The sequence below is a fragment of the Protopterus annectens genome, chromosome 4.part0, assembly GCF_019279795.1.
Source record: "Protopterus annectens isolate FY-2018-M chromosome 4.part0, PAN1.0, whole genome shotgun sequence".
Classification (NCBI taxonomy): Eukaryota; Metazoa; Chordata; order Ceratodontiformes; family Protopteridae; genus Protopterus; species Protopterus annectens.
The window spans coordinates 1152254958-1152280875 of record NC_056733.1 but is presented as its reverse complement, the minus strand read 5'-3'; the positions used below and the strand labels follow the sequence as shown (position 1 = coordinate 1152280875).

Here is a 25918-nt window from a genome sequence, read left to right as displayed (position 1 = left end):
AACCTTCCTCTGGAGGCGTTCAACACAGGCCCATCTACCTCTTGGGTGTCCCCCCCCGGCTGACCCTCTGGTGGACCTCATTACCACTAGAGCTTGGAAGGAACTGGACACTGTAGAGCCAATACCCAAACGGCCAAAGTATTGAGCCCTCCTGCTGACAAGCCCACTTGGAGTAAGGGTTTCCCAGTTGATGCCATGGTGTTGGCAGTGGCCACCAAAAAGGAATTGGCCCAGGAAAGTTCCTCGGTCCATCTTCCAGACAAGGCGTATAGGATGACGGATCATATTGGAAAGCGAACGTTTGCTGCAGCTACCTTTGCTATAAGGGTGCTAAATTACATGGCCCACGTAATTAGACTTCAGCGTGACCTTGTGAAAAAGTACGCGGAGTCTCTCCCAGAGTCCATTTCAGTCGAGGATAAACAAACAGTCATTCTCTGCTCTTATGGCCACTCTCAAGTCTGTTTCGAATACGTCTATGCGTCTACTCTCTCATGCCACTGAGGGAGCCGTTAGGGCGGCCAGGTCTGGCATTGTCATGAGGCATCATGCCTGGCTCCAGCTTTGCAATTTTTCGGAACCTTTCAAGACATCCTTTGCTAATGCCCCTTTTGACGGTTCGACCCTGTTCGGGAAGACTGTCCGAGATATGCTAGTCCAGAGCGAGAAGGACGGGAAAACGCTGTCAGCTGTCGGGATCCACTTCTCCAACCCTCAAAGGTCCTTCTCCAGGAACCAGCAAGGGCAGAAGAAGTTGTGGCTCCAGAAGTCTCGGCAGTCCCGGAACGCTCCAGGCTCCTTCTCCCCTAGAGGCAGAGGGGGACAGGGTGGACGCCGGCCCAGAGGCAGAGAGGGACCGAAGAACTTCGGGTCACGGGAACCTTTTTCCGACCGATCCACACAGCAGCCCTGAGGGATTGCCCAACTGCTCCTATCTGGAGGCAGTCGGGGGGGCATTTTTCGAGGCACCTAGCCCAGTGGGAGTCCCATCACGTCAGATCGGTGGGTGCTTCGAATAATATCCAGAGGCTATTCTATTCCCTTCATAAACAGTCCCCTATCCACAAGGCACCTCCTGGACGTCCCACCCGCTCAAAGGGAGGCGGCAGCTTTGGAAATAAAAAAGCTGCTAGACAAAAGAGCGATCCAGCTAGTGCCCCCAGACCAGTCTGGATCAGGCATCTATTCCAGGTTCTTTTTGGTGCCAAAAAAGACGGGGGGACTTAATGCCGATCCTCGACCTATCCACAATGAACCTGTCCATTGCCAAGGAGAAGTTCTGGATGGTTACTTTACAGTCCATCCTGCCATTCTTGCAGGAGGAAGACTGAATGTGCTCACTAGACCTCAAGTATGCATACTACCATATCCTGATGGACAGGCAATCCAGGAGGTTTCTGTGATTTTGGCTAGGAGCCAGTCACTACCAGTTCAGGGTCCTACCCTTCGGTCTCACCACAGCCCCCAGGGTGTTTACCAAGGTCATGGCAGTTGTAGCGGCCCACCTAAGGCTTCAGGGCATTCAGATCTTCCCGTACCTAGACGACTGGCTTCTCACCGTCCCCACCAGGCATCAACTTGTACTATCCAGAAACCTTTTTTTTCAGTTGTTGAATCGGCTAGGTAGCACAATAAACCTCAAGAAGTCTTCTCTTCAACCTGTTCAAATTCTAGACTTCATATGGGCAAGAATAGATTCTCTTTAAGCCAGGATATTTTTGACCCCGGACAGACTTTGCAGTCTGGCCCTTCATGTCTTGCGCTTCTCCAGACTCCTGCATCCCCAGCAGAGTTAGTCCTGAGAGCCCTAGGATCCATGGCAGCAGCTATAAATTTGGTTCCTTGTGCACATCTGCATATGAGAGTGTTACAGTGGACGTTACAAGTTCACTGGTCTCTACTTTATCAGTCTCTAGACTTTCCGATTCCTCTAAGCAAAGTGTGCAAAGCTTCTCTGACTTGGTGGCTTTAGTCCCAGGATCTGCAAGAAGAACGCCCCTTTGTTACACCTCTGCCCCAAGCCACGGTGACCACGGACGCCTCACGCTTAGGGTGGGGGGGGCATTGCTCGGGCAGGATTGTCCAAGGCACGTGGACCCCAAGTGAGACCGTTCTGCATATCAGTGTTCTAGAGATGAGAGTAGTCCTTTTAGCGTTGCAGGCCCTTCATACCTCTCTTCCTCTGGGAACTGTTGCGATCCAGTTAGACAATATGCCAGTGGTGTGGTGCATCAACAAACAGGGGGGAACCAGGTCCTATCCACTTTGTCGAGAGGCCATGAGAGTGTGGGTTGGGCGATCTCCACCAACTGTTTTCTGATAGCAACACACATCCAACATTTTGGCAGACAAATTGAGCAGGACTATCCTTTCACCTTACGAGTGGTCTCTGGACCCTTATGTAGCGTAACAGATCTTCCTCAGGTGGGGTCAGCCTTGCTGCGATCTCTTTGCATTGCTTTCCAAAGCAAAGTGCAGTGAGATTTTCGCTCTGATTCCCCCTACGGGGGAAGTCCCCAGAGACGTTCTTGTTCATGCTTGGCCACCTGGTCTTTTTTATGCGTATCCCCCACTTCCTCTCATGACAAAATTCTTACAGAAAGCTCGTTGGTTGGGGAGAAAGGTTAATCTCATAGTCCTAGTCTGGCCTCGTCAAGTTTGGTTCCCTTGCCTACGGTCTCATCTTCTAGCTCCACCCTGGATTTTGGATCCCATTCCGGATCTCATTCGTCATCCCTCAGGAATTCCTCCTCCGAATCTGGACAGCCTCAAGCTCACAGCTTGGTTGCTGCAGTTCCATTAGTTGCCAGGACTCCTGGTATCTCTTCCCCCAGATAAATCCATTCTGGTAGCGGCACACAAGTCCTCTTCCAGAAAAGTGTACAGTAGTAAATGGAAACGTTTTTCCATTTGGGCTTCGCAGAGAAATCTGGATCCTTTTACTGCTCCAGTTTCAGCGGTGTTAGACTTTTTGTTTCATATTTTCCAGCAGGGGGCCAGTTCTTCCACAGTGAAAGTCCCAGCTGGCAGCTGTATCCCATTTTTACGTTGGGGAAAATTCAGGTTCTCTAGCTGCTGCCAGAATTTGCAGGACCTTTATTAAAGGTACTTTTTTTCTGAGACCTCCTATCAAAAATCCTTCCCCTCCATGGGATTTGACATTGATTCTTCAAGCCTTGGTTGTGCCCCCGTTCGAGCTCGCAGCATCAGTTGACTTGAAATTTTTGTCGTGGAAGACAGCCTTCCTGGTAGCTATCACTTCTGCCAGGAGAGTGTCAGAGCATCAAGCACTATGTATGAAACCCCCATACCTAGTTTTTCATAAGGATAGGGTGTCTCTCAGGATTAACCCGTCTTTTCTTCCTAAAGTTGCTTCGGAGTCAAACATTAATCAGTCTATTACTTTGCCTGTATTTTTCCCTAATTTTCAGAATAAAGGGGAATACAAATGTCATTTGCTGGATGTTCACAGGCAGTTACGTTTTTACTTATATAGGTCCAAACCTTTCCGTAAATCTGATCAGCTTTTTGTTTCCTTTGCTAAACCCTTTTTAGGGAAACCAGTTTCGAAGGTGACTCTCGCTAAATGGATTTCGCTTTGTATTTTACAAGCATATAAAGAACTTGGATTACCAGAACCAGAAGAGATTCATGCTTATTCTACCCGTTCTATGGCTACTTCTGCTGCATTCAGATCTAGAGTGTCCCTGAATGATATTTGTTCAGCAGGTACCTGGGCTTCCTCTCACACTTTTATTACTCATTATAAGCTGGATATGGTGTCTAGAGGAAGGGCTTCCACTGGCTCTGCAGTGCTCTGGAATATCCTTCCTTAAGAGCCTCCCAAGATTTCGGGTAGCTGGGGACTTTGTCCCAGAGGTTGATGATCAAATGAAGTTAACTATTTCAGATAAAGAAGTTATGTACTCACCATAACTTTCCATCTGAGTAGTTAGACTTCATTTGTCAGCAACCTTCCCTCCCTCCTTCCCCCTGACCTTGGTAGTTTATTTCTCTGGGCTCGATGTCCTGAGTTTGACGAGCCTGGTGTATGTGTTCGGGTCTGGTTTTTGTATCTTAGGTTGTTGTGTGTCATACAATGGGTGGCAAACTCGATCTGAGGATTGGAAGGAGGTTGCAGTGTAGTATGTAAGGGGGAGGAGCTTGGAACTCAGATCTTTACTTGGTAAGCTGCCGGCTCAGATCCGGAACCCACAGGTTGCTATCAAATGAAGTCTAACTACTCAGATGGAACATTATGGTGAGTACATAACTTCTTTTTAAGCTCAACATTGAAAGTGGGGATTGTCTAGAAATGCAACTTGTAGCAATTTTTTAATCGCCACTGATTCTAAGGACAACCACAAAGCATTCTATAGCTATGTCAGGATTCTCAATGGCAACACCCAGATCTGCTCTGAGTTACAGCTCAACGGCACAAAAATTACAGAACCAACTGATACAGACAGCATTTTGGCAGATAGGTTCAGTGCTAACTTAACCCCCCCTCTCACCCCCTAAAGCTCCAATATCTATACAGGAAGAATACAGAGTCCCTGTAATCACAACTACGCAGGTAAAAGCTGCATTCTCTAAAGCCAAAAACACAGCATTCGTGGGACCGGACAATACCCCAGGCTGCATTTTACCTAAACTCCAGAACGAACTGACTCCCCACCTAAGCACCATGTTCATTCATAGCCTTACATCAGGCTTTGTGCCCACTGAGTGGCGCACAGCAACAGTTATCCCACTCCACAAAGGGGGAGCCACCACTGTTCCTGGGAACTATCACCCTATTAGCCTGGTCTGTAAGGCCATGGAACGTATCATCATGGAACTCATAAACAAGGACATTGGTAATCTCAGAACTCTGGATCCCACCCAGTTTGGGTTTGTGAAAGGCAGATCATGCCTCCTGAACCTGATCAACTTCTTTGAGGCAGTCACCAAATCTGTAGATGAGGGTAAGGTGGTTCACACAACCTATCTTGACCTCGCCAAGGCTTTCGACACCATCCCCCATTCTGGAATTATAGATTAACTCACTAAACTAGGTATAAATCCTTATGTCACAAGATGGTTTGCCAACTGGCTCACTGATGGAACCCACACTGTAAAAGTTGCAGACTCCAAATCTGACTTCAAACCAGTGACAAGTGAAGTACCACAGGGTTCAGTCCTGGGACCTCTCCTGTTTGGTATCTACTTCTCTGAAGTACAGGCTAACACAGAAGGCCTTTGGCTAACGAAGTTTGCAGATGACTGCAAACTAGGAGCCATAGTCGAGTCCCCAAATGATGAGACAGATGCCTGGTGTCAGAGCCATGGCCTCAAGCTCAATGCCAAAAAATGCATTGTCATCCCCTTTGGTAAAAACTCTGTACCCATGAAGTACCACATAGGCGGTAGTCTACTTAACGCCAAATGTGTGATGAGACCTTGGGACCCAGGTGGACAGTAGTATGTCCTTTGATAATCACATCGCCACAGTAGTCAGGAAATCTTTCTATGTGGCACACCTCATCACAAAAGGGTTTTCATCCAGGAAAAAAGAGGTCATTGTTCCCCTTTACTCGACACTCATTACACCCATTATAAAGTACAATGCCCCTTTTGGAATGTACCTCACAAGACATCTGCAGGAGCTGGAAAGGCCACAGAAGTACCTCACAAAGAGGATTACTGGCCTCAAACAGATGCCCTACACTGACCATCTGAAAAAACTCCAGCTTTACTCCGTAGCATATCGCCTACTCCGAGGTGATCTCTGCCTAACATATAAAGCTATGTCAGACCCAGAGCCGTTGGACATGCTGCACCTAAAGAAATCCAAGTCCCTCCGAGCTACACACTCTAGGGACCTAAACCTTCTCACCACAATAAATAGGACATGCTGGAGGGATAGATTCCTGTCCAAGAGACTTCCCATACTCTGGAGCAAGCTACTCATCTGTGTCAAGCAAAGTTCCTCATTAGCACTCTTCAAGAAAAATCTTGATGAGTGGGTGGGTAATAGAAAATACACCCCGGGGATCACTTCTGTGGCTCTGCTCGACAGGGGAACAGGAAAATAACTTTCTTGGGTGGCGTAAGCCAGGGAAACTTGTTGGCTAGGCTTACTTAAGCCCTTGGGCCAATAGCCTAGTACCTACCTATGAACCTTTGTGATACTAGACACACACCTTATTCTAATTTTGAGCATTATTCTGAGGTGGTACTTTGACTGTTCTGCAAGTATTTGTCTTGCCAAGCCTTGTTTGCTAATGTTATATAAACTTCTGTTAAGTACTGTTAGTTAACTGTTGCTAAATAATATGACTGCTCTCCTTTGTTGAAGCTTCATGATAGTAATCCTGCTTTAAACACTAATGAGGAGTCTGTTATTTTGAAATGTAATGCATGCAACACTTCTCTGTTTTGGAAAATATTTTCATGAAGATTTATTCATAAAGCTTTTTTATACCCCATATAGTGTTAGTGAAATCTTTATGTATAATTACTGTGTTAACCTATTAAGAACATGAAAACAGGTTAACAATGTGTATGAATATGAATTTTCCATTAAATTTATCATGATATGCAGTCATTTCGTCAGTGATTGTAGTCATATCAATTTTTATATATAGAAATATTTGCTGTTTGATGCTTCCATAACCAGTGTATAAAAGTTGAAAAAAAACCTTTGTTTTCGACAGTGTCATATTGGCCGTGACAAGGAAAATAATGAAAAATTATAATGAACATACTCTTTCATTTGACAAGTTTTAAATTATATGAAAGACATGAATATAGTTTTGTGAATTAAAGTATGCGTTTGTAATTTTAAATGCATTTTAGTGTAAACTGGGAATTTGGTGCAGTGGTGCAGCGGTTAGCATTGTTGCCTCACAGCAAGAGGTTCTCTGGTTCAATTCTCAACTGGGGTGCCTTCTGTGTGGAGTCTGCATGTCCCCCCTGCATTTGTGTGGGTTTCCTCTTGGTGCTCCGGTTTCTTCCCACAGTCCAAAGACATGTGTCTGGAGCATTTCTCCCTGAGCCTCTGCTGAAAATGGGCTTTGTCCCTGTCAAACTTTCCTGGTAAAACAAGTGTTAAATAAAACAAAATGAAAATAATATCAAGTAATTGAGAGATCTGACTTATAGACCATATTTTAATAATTTACTATTTAGGCAATTACATTTTATTTACTGTATTTAGATAGCGTGTTATTGTCTTTTCTTTTTTCCTGTCTTTAGTTTATGGAACTTTTGTTGATTATAGCTTAGTTGGATTTGTTTACTCATGTTTTGCATGTAGAAAGTACATTTTGTTTGTGATCTTTCAAACATATTTGTGTTTTATACATTTTATTTGATATCTCAGTAGAAATCAATATCACTTTTATGAACAAAAACACTTGGACTGAATTTTAGAATGCATGGAGTAAGTATGAATCTATCATTATGAGAAGTGGGGTTAAGCTGTTAAATAAGTAGGTCCTGCAGCTTATTCATCAAATAATGGCAGACTAGGTGGGTCATACACTCTTTTTTGCTGTCATAATCACTTTCTTTAAACTTACTTATTCCTGATTGTACTGTACTAGTTTTGTCTACTTTTTGGGGACATTTCAGGACTCTTAGCTGTATGGAAAAGCTACTTTTTAGTGGAAGAATAGCAGGAGATGTGCCTTTTCAGAAAAAAAGGAAAGGTGATACGTAGCAATCTGGTAATACAGAGGAGGTGGAACTTGTTCATAGGTTCATAGTTTAGTACTAAGCTAACTGCCCTTGCAAGCCATTTTAAGCCTAGCCAATTATCCCTTGTGAGACTCAAACCCTGCACCTTGTGTTTATAAGACAAACACCTTAGCCATTAAGCCACCCTCCCACAGTTAGACTGATTTATCCGTTTGGTACCCCATTCATGCAGGCTATTGGTATAAGTGATGCTGCTTTCATAGTAGCAATAGGTTACGGAGTGATTTTTTCTGAGTTGATTGATGACTGGTTTTACATTTGTGGTATAGACTACTTCTCATATATGTTTATTATTTTGTCTTTCAGTATCTGATCGAGACAAGAACCTCATTGTTTACATGTACTTGCCAGAAGGTAAGAGTCACATTTTTTCAGCATCTAGTGCCTCCAGCATAGCTTATGAAAGAATAAGAGGGACTGAGGGAGCACTGCACGAGCTGAATATTTTTTACTTTGAGAGTCATGACGAGTTAGAGTTAACAGCCTCTGATTTGTCTGTTGAATGACATGGGATAGGTTTACATTGTCATCCTTACATTCAGTTCTCTGTTCCCCAGCTTTTGCTTAAATGCACTCCTCATTCCTGATTTAGCATGTATAAAATCTAGCATTTATCCGCTTTAAAAAAGAACAGCAAAGTTGTAGGGGGAAAGGGACTGAGAGAATTATAAGGTAGCATACAAATTTTAAGCTTTAATGTAAAAATAATTGTGAAGGGTCAAGGGTGTATGAATTTTTAAATAATAAGTAATTTGGATGTTCATCATACAATTAACTGCTGCAGTCCTCACCACTTGGAAATCTTGCCTGCTGGTATTCCAAGGTGGCCTAATTTCCACCTTCCCCTAGTGATTTCAGCTGACTTCTTCCTACCAATATGTCAGGATGTTGACCGTGTAAGCGTAGTATCAGCCGATGTCATCTTTTGATCTTTCTTGATACAGTCTCTGATATGGTACCATGCTGTGTAATAGTCATCAGTCTGTTGATTCAGCCTACTTCCGGAGAAGGATAAGTACCAGTCCAGGGAAACATTTTGTGACTTGGCTTTGTGTTAGTACTGTGAATGTCCTATAGTGATTCTGAAGTTAAAAGTGTATGCCAAGAAGAACAGTTATGTTGATTGTGGCAAGCAGATGCCACATAAGGAAGTAAATGTCAGTTGTTTAGGCTAGGCCTGGAGCACAATGTGTAATACTCTCCACACTTTGGCTAGGCTCACCCTGGGGACAGTCAAGTGGAAGGCACAATCTAAAGCAGCAAAATTGTGTGTGTAGGGGGATAGTGAGCGAATTAAAAAAGAAGCATATGCTTTTTATGCCTTGGCTTAAAATAATTGTATACAGTACTTTCTTGCCAGTCCAAGGGCCGCATGGATTTTTAAAAGGTAAGGAACAATTTTGGGTGATTAACCTTGGACAGTAAGCAGTAAATGTGAATTTGGGAGATAGAGAGGTATAACCCTAAATATTTTGTAATAGAACTTTCAACATACTTAACTTGTATATTTTTTCATGAAGACTGAGGTATCGTGGAGTAGCTTAATCTCAAAATCTAACATTCGTATTCATTGTACATTTTTATGTTCTATGCCAATGGTAAACTTTGGGGAAAGGAAGGAAGTGGAATCAAGAGCATTTCAGTAGCTCATCAAATGAGTTCCAGTGTATGAATATTTACCAGTATGTTATAATGTGTCTGGCATTTAGCACAGAGGATTAAGGCAGGGGTCTCTTAAGTTACTTCCAGTAGTCCAGGGTTTGAGTCCATCAGCATCCATTTCCTGCTGTTTCACTCTGGGAAACTGGGCTCTTCAGTGGTTCTATAGACCACATGCCTAGTAACTTAACTACTTATGAGCCTATGAACTTAAAGTGTTGAACTTTTGTAAGTTATATGGAATTTTGTATATTAAATGCAATGTTGTAACCTTTTCATATATTATTAATTTGAAAATCATTTGTTTGAGAATATTAGGGATTTACTCCATTATATCTGACGCTTTTGTATGCATCTTCCACTGAAGAAGTGAGTTCTGTAACTACATTTTAATGCTTCCTGTCTGAAGTCACCTTTTGGAGTGAAAATGTGCAGGGACAATGTAGGTGTTCATTTATTTAAAGTATTTCACTGCATGCAGCTAATAATTTTATAATAACAAGTATTGCAACTAACTGCAAGAGACTTGATTATCACATACAACTAAAAAAGTTCAGCAGCCTGAATTAAAAATTCTAATTTAATACATATACCATTGCCAGGGTTGTGATCGACGCCCCTATAAACATTTGAAACTTCAAGGACCACTAAAGGAGGATTCCATTTCGTATCCCTAAAACAGAGATAGTGATTCATTTAAAAGGACTGGGACAAGATAAGTAAGTAAAATCCCAGATGTTTGTAATCTGGCCCTTAGAACACCCAGCTGTCCTGCACCTGATAAACTAAGCTGTTTCACAGAGGCATATGTCTGCAAGTATAATACTTGACAGATTTGGGGAAAAAATATAAACTTTTTCTACCTTGTCGTTCATAACCTAAAATTGCCGGACTAGTATGTTTATTCACTAGAATTCCCTTCTGGAAATTATAAGGGCTAAGGTATTTAATATTTCAGACAAGGATCTGAAACAACCTTGAGTTGTATGACCCCTCTGCAGAGGTTGCCAAACACTCCAGAAAATATAGGTATGGTGCTGTTGATGCATAATGTAAGGCAGCAGCAATGGGGCCTGTGATACAGAGTTATTAAATACAAAGTACTACTTTAAGGGTAGCCTTGATGACTGGATAGGTAGACAGAAATTTGCACTGGAGTTGTGTACAACCCTGCTCTATTTGGAGGTGAGCACTATTAAATTCATGAAAAGAGTGGCAAGATGTCCTTCTATTCACTTGCTGCAGTATTTTTCACTTGAGGGATATCCCTGATGTTCTTGATGTTTCACTGTTGCAGTCATTACATTTGGGTAATCCTGCTGGCAGGTTGCCCTCAGTCGGCCAAAATTCCAAAGTCCTGGGTCCTGCGTCGGCTGCTGTCTCCCCTTCCCTGACGTCAGGTCGTCAGGGTTATAAAAGAAGCAGCCAACGCCATTTTCTTTAGTCTTTCTTGCCGCGCAGTGCCCGAAGCAGAAGTTCGCAAATGCCAGTCGGCCGACTCCTGAGATTTTCGTGTTCGAGTTTCAGATCCGAAGTCTTCAGTAAAGCTAAGTACCCCGTTGGGGAAACTTTTTTCTTGCTCCACACCGATGTCAGAAAAAGTAAATAATTGTATTTCTTGTGGAAAGCAAATAGCTGATAAGGATTTTCATTCTTACTGTATTCCTTGACTAGGCTCTGATCACAACGTTTCTGGTTGTCGGTTTTGTGCTAGATTTAACCAATGCACTGTTAAGCGTCGGTATGATTTTGCTTTAAACTATTTTGGACACTGGTTTAATTATCCAGAAATGTCATCGGATAGCCATCCGACTACTGGAGTTCACAAAAAACGCAAAGAAAAGGAGAGAGACAACCGAGGCCCAAAACCGACGACGAAGCTTCTCCTAAGCCAGTCGCCAGTTCTCAGTGAGGCGCTTTCGCAGCCCCTGACGCCCGCTACTTTAGAGTTGCAGGCCGCTGGAAACTCAAGGTATTGGAGCCTTGGATACTTTTCCTTCAGATGGGTCTGGAGTCGCTGAGCAGGCACCGGCTTCTGAGAGTGTATTCAGACCTAAACATCTTTACATTAATCCGATTTCAGCTTCAAAGGTAAAGACTAAAGCACCTTCTAAAGCAAAGAAACAAACTCAAGAGCCACGTGGTCAGGCCTCTATGCCCAAAAAACAGATGCTCAAAATGGCCAAAGACTTGATTACCTTGATCAGGGGTTCCCATCCTCCTCCTGATAAGAGGCCTTGGCAAGAGACTGACTATGAATCTTCACATCAGGTTTCCATTTCTTCTGATTCCTCTTCTGATCAGGAATATTCTCTTCCCCCATATGAGGATTCTGATGCTGAAGAATCTATACCTTCAGCTTCTCCTCCAGAGGAATATTCTTTTGGGGAAACCTTGCATACCATGAGGGAGCATTTCCACTGGGAGAGCCAAGATTTTTCATAATCTAAAAAGAGGCTCAGGGATTTCCTTTTACTACCTCAACACATGCTGCTAGCCATTCCACCTGTGTTAGACATTGTAGATGATGTGTTTTTGGAGTCTAGTCTTAACCCTGACTCCTTACCTCCAGCTCCTGTTAAAGCCTGACAGATATTATAGGGTTCCTGACTCTCATAAATTCCTTTTTAAAAACCCTGCTGCAGACCCAGAAACTATTTCACAGGGTCCCAAAGGAGTTAAGGCTTCCACTGCAAAAAACCCTACCCCCTCTGACAGAGATTCTAGGGCACTGGATAGATGGGGAAAAAAGGTTTACACATCTGCTACCTTGGCTATAAGGGCCTTAAACTGTCAGTTTCGTATGCTCAAATATCAGCAACATGTCATGGCATTGCTTAAACAGAAAATGTTTTTAAACTCTGAATGTGCAGAAAACAAGGAAATGCAGGATTTATTGCATGCAGCTGAACAAGTTGGTTTTGATTCTTTGGAGGCCTCCTGCAGGGCCGGAGTTACGGGTTCTGTAATTAGGAGGCATGCTTGGTTAAAGGAACAAGCTCTGCCTGATCATGTCAAAGTTAAATTATTAGATGTACCTTTACAGCATGATACTTTGTTTGGTGTTATGGCAGAAGAGGTGTTAAAGAAAATGGAGGACAAAGCTAAATCTATGCAAGCTGTCAAAGATTTTTTACAAGTATAGCCACCTAGGTTTAGTAGACACTGGCCAACAAAGAATTGGTCCTTTCCTGTGTCAGACAGACCTCAAAGGGGCAGATCCAGACACCATAGAGGCAGATCCCAGGTGCAAGGTTCATACAGGTCAAAGCAATGGGGTGCTTCTACCCCCAAAGTTGAAGAAGACAAATCACAGCCATACAGGAAACAGTCCCAATGACTTCCCCCTGCCTGCACCAAGCACTTATCTCCTGGCAGCACCCTTAGGGGGAAAATTAGCACTTTTTTCTCAAAATTAGCACATTATAACCCAGGACAAGTGGGTTCTAAATATCGTGTCACAAGGCTACAAGTTTCATTTCCATACCCTGCCAAAGGCAAACGGCTGGCCAGATCTGCCAAAAAATCATTGGGCAGAGGCACAAAAGCAAGTCTGATCCCTCATGGACATGGGGGCCATTCAACAAGTACCAGAGCAAGAGCAGTGACAAGGATTTTACTCAAGACTGTTCTTGGTACCCAGAAAGGGCAAGGCCTGGAGGCCACTACTGGACCTATCTATTCTGAACACATTCCTGGATATACCAAAATTCAAGATGTTGACTTTGCAGCAGCTTCTGCCCATGCTGGGCAAGAACGCTTGGCTTGTGAATTTAGACCTAAAAGAGGCATACCTGCATGTCCCAATCAGACAAATATGCAGAAGATACCTCAGATTGAAGGCTGGCTCAATGCATTAACCCTTTGGCTTATCTACTGCACCCAAGGTCTTTACAAAGTGCGTGGCACCAGTAATTGCATTCTGTTAACAAAGAGGAATACAAATATATCCTTACTTGGACGACTGTCTAATTCAAGCAGAGAAACAAGGACATTCTTCTACAGCATCTGGCATTTGTGAAAAGACTTCTAACATGCCTAGGGCACACAGTCAACGAAAAGAAATCAAAACTAGTACCCTCTCAAGAGATAATATTCCTGAGTGCAAGCTTAAATACAACTGCCCAGATGGCTTATCTCACGCCAGACAAAGAAAGGCAACTGACTACCTATTTCAAAATATTGACAACAAAGGCCCAGTTATCTGCAAGGAAAATTATGCAGGCTTTGGGCTTCATGGCATCCTGCATCATACTAATTCCATATGCGAGACTACATATGAGGAAACTTCAATGGTACCTAAAAAGTGTTTGGATTCAACATTGCCACAGCCTGGAAACTATGATTACTCTCATTCTCTGCCTGCAACAGGAGTTTCGATGATGGGCAAAGGCTTGTCACCAAAACAAGGGACAGCCATTCACATTACCCCCAGCCAGGCAGACACTAACAACGGATGCATCAGATTATGCCTGGGGCGGGCCACATGGCAGGAAGATGCATTCAGGGCACATGGACCTCAAACCAAATGCATCTACATATCAATCAAAAAGAGATGCTAGCTGTTCAAAATGCCCTGACAGCCTTCAAGGACCTACTTCATCCAGAACAACTACTGATAAAGACAGACAATACCACAGTCATGTGGTATATAAACAAGCAGGGGAGCACACATTCTTACCCCCTTTGCAGACTAGCCATGACTTTGTGGGACACAGCATTGACTTACCAAGTACATCTGCAGGCACAATTCCTGCCAGGAAGGAAAAATACTCTGGCAGACGAACTAAGCAGAAACCTCATGGATCCCCACGAGTGGCAGCTGGATCTACAAGTCTTCAGCATGATAACAAGGAAATGGGGATGCCCAGACATAGATCTATTTGCCTCCCCTCACAACTACCAACTAAAAAGATTCTGCACAAGGATTTATCACAGACAAGCATGGTAAGTGGACGCCCTATCTTTCAGCTGGAAAAACCTATCAGCATACGCCTTTCCCCCACTGCCTCTCCTCCCCAAGGTACTCCTAAAGGTCAGACAGGGGAAGCCAAAGATGATACTGATTGCCCCAGACTGGTCCCGCCAGTACTGGTATCCAATACTAAGGAACTGTCTCAATGCCCAGCTTGGACTTTACCTCAAATACCTCATCTACTATCCCAGCAAAACAATCAGATCCTGCACAGCCAACTCAGGACTTTAAACCTGGCAGCATGGCGGATAATGTAGTCATACAAAACGCACCTCTCAGTAAAGCTGTGATGGATGTTATTTTGGAAGCCAGAAGGCCTAGTACTAGAAAATCTTATGCTGGAAAATGGAAGAGATTCTGTGCTTGGAACCAGGCACAAGGAACTGATACAGCTGTGTCAAATATTCCTCAGATTTTGCAATACTTAATTGAGATGCTGGACAAAGGCCTATCTTTTTCATCTATTAAAATTCATGCCTCTGCCATTTTGGCTCATTACAATACAGAACCACCAATCTTTTCTCATCCCTTATTAAAGCAGTACCTCAGAGGAGCCAAAAGTTTAAGGCCTCCAAGGAGATCACCAATGCCTGCATGGGACCTCAACTATGTCTTGGAAAAACTCACCCTGCCTCCTTTTGAGCCAGCTGCTATTGCTGATATAAAGTTTTTATCTTGGAAAACAGCTGTGCTCCTAGCAGTAACTTCTGCAAGACGAGTTTCAGAGCTACAGGCACTCATGGCTGTGGAACCTTTTATCATTTTTTATCCAGGCAGGGTCTCTCTGAGGACAAACCCAACATTTATGCCTAAGGTGGTGTCCAGTGTGGCTCTTAACCAAACTATTCACCTGCCAAACTTTTTATCCAAATCCACAGAACAAGGGGGAGAGAATTCTGAATTCTTTGGACGTACACAGACAGCTTAGATTATACTTGGACAGAACCAAAGTTTTCAGAAAGACAGAGCAATTACTAGTGACACATGCTGTAGGATCACAAGGAAAGGCTTATCTCAAAGCAGACTATTTCAAAGTGGATAGGCCACTGCATTCATTTCTGCTATGTGCACCATGGCAAGCCAGTGCCTAAGGGCATTAGGCCACATTCAACCAGAGCTGCAGCCACTTCAGCAGCCTTTCTCAGGGGAGTACCTACCAAGGACATTTTAGAGGCTGCTACTTGGAGTTCAGTGCACACCTTTACAAAGCACTATCATCTGCCACTCTACTCTAGATCCAGGGCAGGATTTGCCACTGCAGTTCTGCAGGGCCTCATAGCCGCTCCTAATGCTGTTTGGTTCCAGCCTCCCAACCATAACTTTGGGACTCTACCCAAATGTAATGACTGCAACAGTGAAACACGAAGAACATAGTACAGTTCTGTACACTTGCCATAAATGTAAATGTTAGAGTGTATTCACTGTTGCAGTCCAGGTTACCCACCCGCCATCCCCCTTTTCTTCTGATGGAACCTATCTTTCCTTCTCTAATTTATACAAACTATGTGGTGTATTTGCTTGTAGATGAAGGTAAAGTTTATATTGGTGCATGTAATTTTGCACATATAAATTTTGGCTACCCTTTTAGGGGGGCCCCTGACATCTGTGGCAAGAAAAACTAAAGAAAATGGTGTTGGCTGCTTCTTTTATACCCCTGACGACCTGATGTCAGGGAAGGGGCGACAGCAGCCGACGCAGGACACAGGACTTTAGAATTCAGGCTGACTGAGGGCAGCCTGCCAGCAGGATTACCCAAATGTAATGACTGCAACAGTGAATACACTCGAACGTCTACATTTTTGGTAAGTCTACACCACTGTACTTTAGATGGCTCCCCGATGTCGGCCAGTATTACAAAAGACTTTCACCACTCTAAGGTACGTGGTACGTCTGGCATAGGCTGAGTCTTGCGTAGGCTAAAAAACAGATGTACGCATGTACCATACTCAGTACCTTTCTGCCTCCAGTCAGAAAGCCAGCTACTGAACGTCGGTCTTACAGTTTCCAGCATTTTCATTATCTCCGATAAGTGCCCTGTTTGGGGAATTTTTTCTTTCTTCTTTTTTGTTATGTCATCCAAGAAGGACAAGTGCCAGTGTGGAAGACAAATTCCACATAAGGACAGCCATACTCAGTGTCTCTTCTGCCTAAGCCCCAGTCATGACCATAGGTCATATGTAGTATTTGCCAGTCTTTTGTTCCAAAGACCCTTAGAAGCAGGCTTAATTCCTTAGCTTTATGCTTAGAAAACCTTGTTGTATCTTTCGGCTTTTCCCAATTAGGGGTTCGCCACAGTGGACCTCCGGTCCGCTAATGATTGGCAGTAGATTTTTACGTACAGAGTTGCCATCCCTGACACACAACCTTCAACGAAGGTACGCCCATTCACGCTTGTCTGCACACAGAAGACGCTTTAACTGAGACTTGAACAGGATGTCATCTTACTGTGAGGCGACAATGCTACCGCAGCACCACCACCGCAGTTTATGCTTGGAAAACCAACGTCTGAAAATTTAACTAAATGTATGGAGGGTGCAATGGGGTCCGATACCAAGCCACTGAAGCATAAGGCCAAAAAAAGCTAGGCCTATGCCTTCAGCTACACCTCTGCCACCCAATGTCCCTCCTGAGGCACTTGTCAGTCTGGAGGCACATAGAATCTCTGGCTTGGAGTCGCAGGCTGAACCCATTTCTGAGGTCGCTTTGCCTTCAGCTGCGGGCACGTCGCTAGAGGTTGAGCAGACGTCCGACTTCGATGTAGAGGGAGAACCGAGGCTTGAATACTTTGAGGACTCTAGGAAGTTAGTTCACAGCTCTGCGGCCGAAGTCCAGCAGTCTGAGCCGTCTGATACTAGGGCAACATCTGGCCCTCCAACCCTTCAAAAAATAGCGTCTCAAGCTAAGAAAAAGCAAAAGGCAAAACATTTATCCACACCTAAAGAGGCCTGTTCGGAATGGCAGACCTTCTGCCAAAATCTTTTCCAGGACTTCAGGGCCCTCAAACAGACGTCAGCAGTGCTTCTTCCTTCCCCAGGCCCTCATTCCTCACAGAAAGAGTTACGGATCTGAATCTTCAGTAGATACATCTGAAGAAGAAGTATCGTTAGACTAGTTAACCCAGATACCGTCTCCTTTAGAATGTATATCTCCTGAAAAGAAGTCTTCAGGTGCTGAGTCCCCTTAGAAGAAATTTCCTTTGCGGAAACCAACTTGAAAATGAGGATACACTTTAAGTGGGATACCACTCAAATTTCAGATGTACGAAAAAAGTATTACGAATTGCTACAAATGGATTTACCTAGTTCTTCTTCAGTTCCAACTGTTCATCCAGCATTTCTGGATGCATTTCACAATGCCTCTCAAAATCCAGACTCTCAGGCTCCAGCCCTTAAGAGGCCTGATCGTTTTTATAAAGTCCCTGAGGACTGCAGTTAACTTTTCAAATGTCCTGCAGCTGACCCAGTAGTCATCTCAGTTGCTACTGACAAGCCTTCCAGGATGCTCCCTTTTACCTCCCTGTTGCCCTCAGACAAGGAAAGTAGAACCTTGAATAGACTAGGTAAAAAGACCTACAATACAGCAACTTTAGCTTTCAGGGCTATAAACTACCTGACTCACATGACTAAATATTCTTTAAAATTAATATCACAGGCTACTGCTGCCGTCTCAGATCTTCCTGAGTTAGAGGGAAAAACCTTAGCCCTGTCTCAGTTGGGAGCCTTTTTTCAAGTGGTCAAACATTCCCTAAAATACAGCTGAATGCTGAGCTGAGGCCTATGCTAGGGCAGCTGCAACAGGGTCTGTGCTTTAGTTTTCCTGGCTCAGACTTCAACCACTTCAGGATGATTTCAAATCCAAACTCATGAATTCCCCTCTAAATAACTGTTCTTTGCTTGTCCCTTCTGCTGTGGCAATTTTCAATTCCCTACAAGAAAAGACAAAAAAACTCAAGGAGTTAAACATCTACTAGTTTCTCCAGTGCCAAGGTTCCATAGGAACTTTCTTTCAGAACCTGTCTGTCCATACCTGATCCCAGCACCAGAGCAGTAAGTTTTCTAGGGGAGGAAAGAGACCTCAGAGAACCAGGGCTCCTCAGAACCCTCCCGAACAAAAGCAGCCCTTTCCTGACAGAGCAAGGAGTCTGTGACTATCCTGCTTCTGTTCCCCTCCTCCTTTACCTCCCCCTCTCCGTCTACCTCTCAAAAGCTCTCAGGCTGTGGGAAGGCATATTACCCAAGACAATTGGGTCCTTTCCATCATAAGAAACAGATATTTTATGGTCTGGCATTCCACTCCCACCTTTTGGGTGTTCCCAGACCTCCTTTCAAACCTTTGCTTGCAGGGCTCCATTCAAAACGTCCCTGCCAGTTCCAAGGGAAAAGGATTCTATTCAAGGATGTTTCTGGTGCTCAGAAAGGATGGTCCCTAGAGGCCATTTCTGGATTTGTCCCACCTAAACACATTCTTAAAGGTCCCTTCCTTCAGAATGCTTACTGTCCAGACCATTTTCCCTCTGATCCTTCCTCAGGGTTTCATGGCATCTCTTGACATACAAGATGTCTATCTACACATCCCTATTCACCCACATTACAGGAAATATCTTTTCTTTCGGTTCTTGGCATTTTCACTTCTCTACATACCTCTCAACCTGGAAACATCAAAAATCTGGACAAAGGCCTATGAAAACTAGGTGCAAATCTGTACGCTGCTTAACATAAACTTTGCATACATAATTATGTAACCCCATCCACTCCAATGGAATTATAGGATACCAACTTTTAAACGTAAACTGAAGAGCAGACAACTAAAATATGGCCCCCCAGATCCTGTAGTAAATGGTAACCATTTTTTTTAAATGTGTAGCAATGATGTTCAATGGGAAGGGAGAAGATGATGAACCTTAGGTTTTTGTTTTTGGTGACTTGCAGTTTGTGGGTTTTGTGATAAAAGTAGGGCATTTACTGCTAGGCAATATTCTTATCTTGCCAAAAGAATGTTATAGTCTGTTAGGACCTCCAAAGGTCATTCTCCATGGCCTACTGATCAATGGCGTAGCTAGAGTTTGTACCCCCTTGGGCTGTCTTGCGTTTGCCTCCCTTCCCACCTCACAAAATCATGGTCAAATGGGCCCACCCCATACTAAGCCCTCCCCCTGCAGCCATTCCAATGTTCCGTTACTTGGCTATTTAGCCTCATTTACCATAAACACTGTAATATGCATACAGCATTAGTTCTACAATGATTATTTGGATTTCATTTAAAACCTATTTTACATTTTATAGCACAAACACTAATAGACATCTGCTAAACAAAGCAATACAATCTCACAATGAAAATAGACTTAGCATTAAAACTTATCTGCCCTTGAAACTCACTTTCATTGAAACAGCACTGATACCCACGTTAAAAAAAGCATCTAGCCACTGGCAGATAAAGATTTCAAATCATAGGCCCCTTGCACACAAAACATACATGTCTTCTTTGATACACCTTCCTGATTGTATTAACTTGTATTCCTTGTATACTACAGCACACTTGGTAGAGCGAGTTTTAAATTTGTTTTGAACATTTTTCCAGTAAGCAATGAAACAAAATACATCAACCAATAACGACAAAACTGTCCAATTCAGAATATTTCCATCATAAAAGTCTACTCAAACTTCTACAATCCACCAGTATCAGTAAACCTGCACAATCTCTGCAGAAGTAAAAGTCATCTAAATAATTCCAAATTAAAGAGGTGTGTAACTAATGAAGAGGTTGCTGCTAGCAAGCAACTTTATATTTCATTGTTTCATCTACAAATAAAGTGCCTGTTGCCCTTGAGGAATAAATTGCCTATGTGACATTAAAAAAATAAGCTAGTAATATTGCAATAGGGAATGGATGGTAAACTGATAACAGGTTCATAGTGACTAGGTATCTGTGCTAAAGAGGAGATTCTCAGGACACCTTCTTTAGAAGTACAACACGGTACAGTAGCTGCAATCTATGTACTGTGGGAGTAGAACCCACAGCCTTCTACATCAAAAGCAAGTATTCTACCTGTTGTGCCACTAACAACAAACATAAAAACACTTGGCATAAGCAACACTACCCCCCCCCCCGAAGAACTATGCAGCACAAGAAATCTAGAAAAAGCTAAAATTTATTGGGCGGGGGGACAAAGGCCCAAAACCAGGGACACATTTTAAACATTGCTTGTATAATGTTAGAAAAGTTGCTATACTAAAATGTTTTGTGTTACCAATTACCATGCATTTCCTGAAAGATAGGAAGACTAAAACCTAAATGGCTGTCATTATTTAGTGAATTCAGTTCTCACTGATTTGCCAGAAAACATATTTTAAGTGGAACACACCACAAGCATGAGCCAAACATTCCAGATACTCTGTAAAAATTTGGAAAGTTGAGAAATATCAACTATGGACTTAAATCCTTGAATCAGAACTGGTGGTGGTGTGGGTAGATAATTCAAGTTCTTGCTACCCTGTACCTAAGGTGCAGGGTTTGAGTCTGAGTAATTCTAACCACCAGTTTTACTTAACTGGGGCATTACACACACACACACACACAAACACACACACAAAACACACACACACACACACACACACACACACACACACACACACACACACACACACAAAAAACACACACACAAAACACACACAACACACACAGACACACACACATTCCCCCAATGAGCATAGTACGGATGTTCATCATGTTTCACTTTTGCAGTCATCACATTTGGGTTATCTGCTTGCACCTTTAAATGCAGCACAGTACAGCCATTTCACAATACCCATGGACTGGTCTGACTCTAAGCCAAGTACAGTTTCAGAATACTTGGATCATTTGCAGCAAGTTAAATAAGAAAATGAGCACAGTACAAATCAGCCCCCACCACCCTTAAAATGCAGCATAGTACAAATATGCCAAAACGCCATTTCTGTGCTTAAGAGAAAAGTACAAAATCAAATCTGCCGCCCATTTCACAATACCCACGGACCGGTCTGACTCTGTCTGCAGCAAGTTAAATGACAGAATTAAGAGCCAAGTACAGTTTCACAATAGGCATTTGCAGCAAGTTTAGTAAGACAGTGAGCACAATACAAATCAGCGGGACACCCCACCCCCTTCAAATGCAGCACAGCACAGCATAAATGTGCTGAAAAGCCATTTCTCAACAGAATTAAGAGCAAGTACAGTTTCACAATACCTGGAGGGATCTGCAGCAAGTTAAATAAGACAGAATAAGCTAAGTACAAATCTGCCGTTTCACTATACCTGGAGGAATGTGCCGTGCAGTAACATGGACTGGTCTGACGTTACAGTGCAAGAAGCTAAATTATGGTTCGACATTCTGATAGGCTGTTGGGCTGCCTTGTGAAACTGATGTCATTGTGCACACCCTGCACTGATGACCCGTCCAAAAAAAAAAAAAGTAAACGAAGCCCTGGAAATTTGGAAATTAAAGGGGCCACTCAGGAATTCATTGCACCCCAATATTTTGCCATCAAAACCAGTATTTACCGAGAAGTTTGGTACGGTTAAGAGGTATAGTTTCATAGGTAGGTACTAGGCTATTGGCCCTAGGGCCTATATAAGCCTAGCTAAAAAGGTACCCTGGCTTTCGCCACCCAAGAAAATTGTTTTCCTGTGCCCCTGTTGAGCAGAGTCACAGAAGTGATCCCCGGAGTGAATTTCCCATCTCCCATCCAATCGTCAAAATTTTTCTTGGAGTGCTAATGAGGAGCTTTGTTTGATATAGATAGGTAGTTTGTTCCAGAGTATGGGAAGTCTCTGGGACAGGAATCTATCCCTCCAGCATGTTCTGTTTATTGTGGTGACAAGGTTTAGGTCCGTAGAGCATGTAGCTCGGAGGGATTGGGATTTCTTTAAGTGTAGCATGTCCAACAGCTCTGGGTTTGACATAGCTTTGTATGTTAGGCAGAGATCGCCTCTGAGTAGGCGATATGCAACAGAGTAAAGCTAGAGATTTTTGAGACAGTCTGCGTAGGACATCTGTTTGAGGCTGGTAATCGTCTTTGTGAGGTATTTCTGAGGCCTTTCTAGTTGTTGTAGATGTCTTGTGAGGTACATACCAAAAGGGACGTTGTACTCTGTAATGGATCTAATGAGTGATGAGTAGAGGGGAATGACCTCTCTTTTCCTGGATGAGCAACCTTTTGTGGTGAGGTGTGCCATGTAGAAGGATTTTCTGACAACTGTGGCAATGTGATTATCAAAGTAGAGACTACTGTCCACCTGGTCCCCAGGTCTCATCACACTTTTGGTGTTAAGTAGACTACCACCTATGTAGTAGTTCATGGATACAGAGTTTTTACCAAAAGGGATGACAATGCACTTTTTGGCATTGAGCTTGAGGCCATGTCTTTGACACCAGGCATCTGTGTCAGTGAGAACATTTTGTAGGATGTCCACATCGTTAGGAATTTTGATTATGGCTCCTAGTTTGCAGTCATCTGCAAACTTTGTTAGCCAAAAGACCTTCTATGTTAGCCTGTACTTCTGAGAAGTAGATACCAAACAGGAGAGGACCCAGGACTGAATCCTATGGTACTCGACTTGTCACTGGTCTGAAGTCAGATTTGCAGTCTGCTACTTTCACAGTGTGGGTTCTGTCAGTGAGCCAGTTGGCAACCCATCTTGTGACATAGGGATTTTTACCTAGTTTAGTGAGTTATCTATAATTCCAGAGTGGGGGGATGGTGTTGAAAGCCTTGGTGAGATCTAGATAGGCTGTGTGAACCACTTTACCCTCATCTACGGCTTTGGTGATCGCTTCAAAGAAGTCTATCAGGTTTAGGAGACATGATCTGCCTTTTTCAAACCTGAACTGGGTGGTGTCCAGAGTATGTTTCTTTACTTTGCCATTTGGCCTATCTACAGCACTGAGAGTTTTCATCAAATGTTTGGCTCCGGTCATTGCCCATTGCAGGTTGCTAGGAATCCAGATATTCCCATACCTGGACAACCTACTCTTACAGGCCCCGAGCCCACAGATCCTGCAACGCAATCTTCAAACCACTATTTCCCCTACTGGGGAGCCTGGGGTTCATAATAAATTACAAAAAAATCTGTACTGTCCAACTTAAGACCATATTTTCTTGGGTGGAGAATTCAGACATTCTAAGAGGATCTCTAGCCCCGCAAAAAGCAGAGAATCTCTACACCTTCTTCCTGTCTCACATCACAGCCAGGGGATTGCTTATAGTACTAGGATTCATGGCTTCGACCAGTCCTGTGGTACCTCTAGCAAGATTGCACATGAGGAAGCTCCACTGGTTCCTCGGGCATGTCTAGGCCCAACATTCTCATCCTCTAGAATCACCCATTCCCCTGATCCCATTCTCAGAAAAGGAGATTCTTTGGTGGTCTGAACAGGTAAGCCTAAATCCAGGACTACCTATCCACCCTCTGGATACAGTCCAAGAACTTTACACAAATGCCTCATACACGAGCTGGGGCGTGGTCTTGGGAAAATACACTGTCCAAGGAAGATGGTCCCTCTTCCAGAAAAGGGAACACATCAGCATAAGGGAAATGAGAGCTTTGCTGCTGGCCCTTCAAACCCCTTCTTTGCCCAGGCCCACTGAAGTTGTTCACCGACAACATGACTGTGCTGTGGTACATGAACAAGTGGTGGGGGGGGGCAGATCCTACATCCTTTGCAGGTTGGCCCTCCTAGTATGGGACTTCCTGATAAAGCACAGCATGACCATTTGGGCAGTGTAGATCCCCTCTGACAAAAACCTAGTGGCAGACTCTCTGAGCAGCTCAGACTCATTGCCACGAATGAATGCTTCACAGGGATGTGTTCCTGGATGTAGTCCACCAATGAGGTACTCTGAAAGTAGATCTATTTGCCTCCCCCTCTGAACAGACTACTTCTAACATTTTGTGCCATAGTCCCAAGTCCTCTGGCTTGGAAAGCAAACTCCCTGTCCTTCTCATGGAAGAGGATTCTTCTCTACGCATTCCCTCCCATTCCCCTAATACCAAAAGTCCTGCTCAAAATCAGGCAAGACCAACCAAAAATCTTGCTGTTGACCGCTTTCTGGCCAAGACAGCACTAGTTTCCTCTTCTCCTTCAATTAGCCCAGGGCCATCACAAGTTACCCCACAGAATGGTTACACTTGAAGTCAAGTTTTCCAAATAGATAATGGGTGAATTCTCTTGAGTCCCTGTTGAAATTCCTTGAGGGAATGTAAGAAAGTGATAAGATACAGAGTGGAGAGAGTTACTATTGCCTTTGGTTATAAGCTCTTTGATTCATGACGAATTTGTACCTCTCCAGTTGCACCAGATGAAATGTATATAGGTTACAGAACAAGTGAAGCCTTTGGTGATGGATATGATAACAGCTGTATTCAGGGGGGCAGTTACCTCTTTGGTGCAGCTTTAGAATGCTGTATAGGATCTGTTGGTTAACTTATTTTACTTTGCAGGTGATAACAGCTGTATGGTATAATATGAAATGTCATCTTGTGCAAGAGCTGCTACGTCTTTTACTGTCCTGTCAGTTTTTAATTCTTGCACATCAATAGTTTATAAAACTGGAAGGAGAAATGCCAAGTACCAGAGGTCTGCATTTTTTGACATTGAAAGTAATTTCATTTCTGCTGCACTGTTCATGTGAAATGTTAATTGATGTTTGAAGAGAAGTGGTGTCATTGGAGTTAAGGACGGTTACTCTCAAGTTTGTAGTTATCTGCATGTATGGTGAGTCAGGTAATGGAGTCATTCTAGGATTATGCCAAATGAGTGGAGCCCCAGGATAGGACCTTTGAAGGGCTCCACTGGTGACAGGGTTGTGGGAGGATAGGAGTTCCCTTGTTTTTTGTAATTTATGTACAGTCATGTAGCCAGTTGTTGACCAGATTAATTGCATATTTATTTACCTTTTGATAACTGAGTTTGTGTATGAATTTGTAATGGAGTATTGTATCATGTATTGTAGCCAACTCAAGGTAAGCTGTGTGGAGAGAGAAATCCAGAGTGGTGTTTACCCTCTTGCATTGAGATTTATGAGGCTAAGTATATAAACTTTGCCAATAATAAAACTGTACTTGTTTTGGTCATGGAGAGCAAAATTCCCTTGTTTGTCTCAGCAAGTTCCATGATGACTCTATGACATTGCATGATATTCTTTTGGATCTGTTCAGCCTGTAATTACTGGAGCCTGTGGAAGGGCTTCCCTGGTGGATTGGGATCCCAGATGTCATGGTTGCCACCAGTTTGTAATACTTTAAGAATCTGCATAATTGCCTCTGCTTGGCTGTTTTTGATTGCACAAATTAGTCTTTTGGTATCTGTTATGGTTTCACTGAACTGGTGTTTCAAACCTTACTGAAGGCAGAGGTGTAACCATAACCATTTCATATGTAGTTTTAGGTGGGATTGTGCTGCAGAGAGGAGAAAGAGTGGGTGACAGATTCCCATTTCTGGCCTGAAGTTTGTTCCATATCTGTAAGCTCATCTGTTAGCTTTATCTAGTAGCTCTGTTATGGTAA

At 43.3% G+C, this 25918-nt stretch overlaps 1 protein-coding gene across 1 annotated transcript in view; it reads left to right on the top strand.

The window, feature by feature from the left end:
- Positions 1-25918, top strand: part of CPSF1 (cleavage and polyadenylation specific factor 1) — a 2236766-nt gene that overhangs the window by 2053399 nt on the left and 157449 nt on the right. The window contains exon 34 of the mRNA XM_044069873.1: positions 8050-8097. Coding sequence (XP_043925808.1) covers positions 8050-8097 — 48 coding nt within the window. The remainder of the gene's footprint in view (positions 1-8049; positions 8098-25918) is intronic.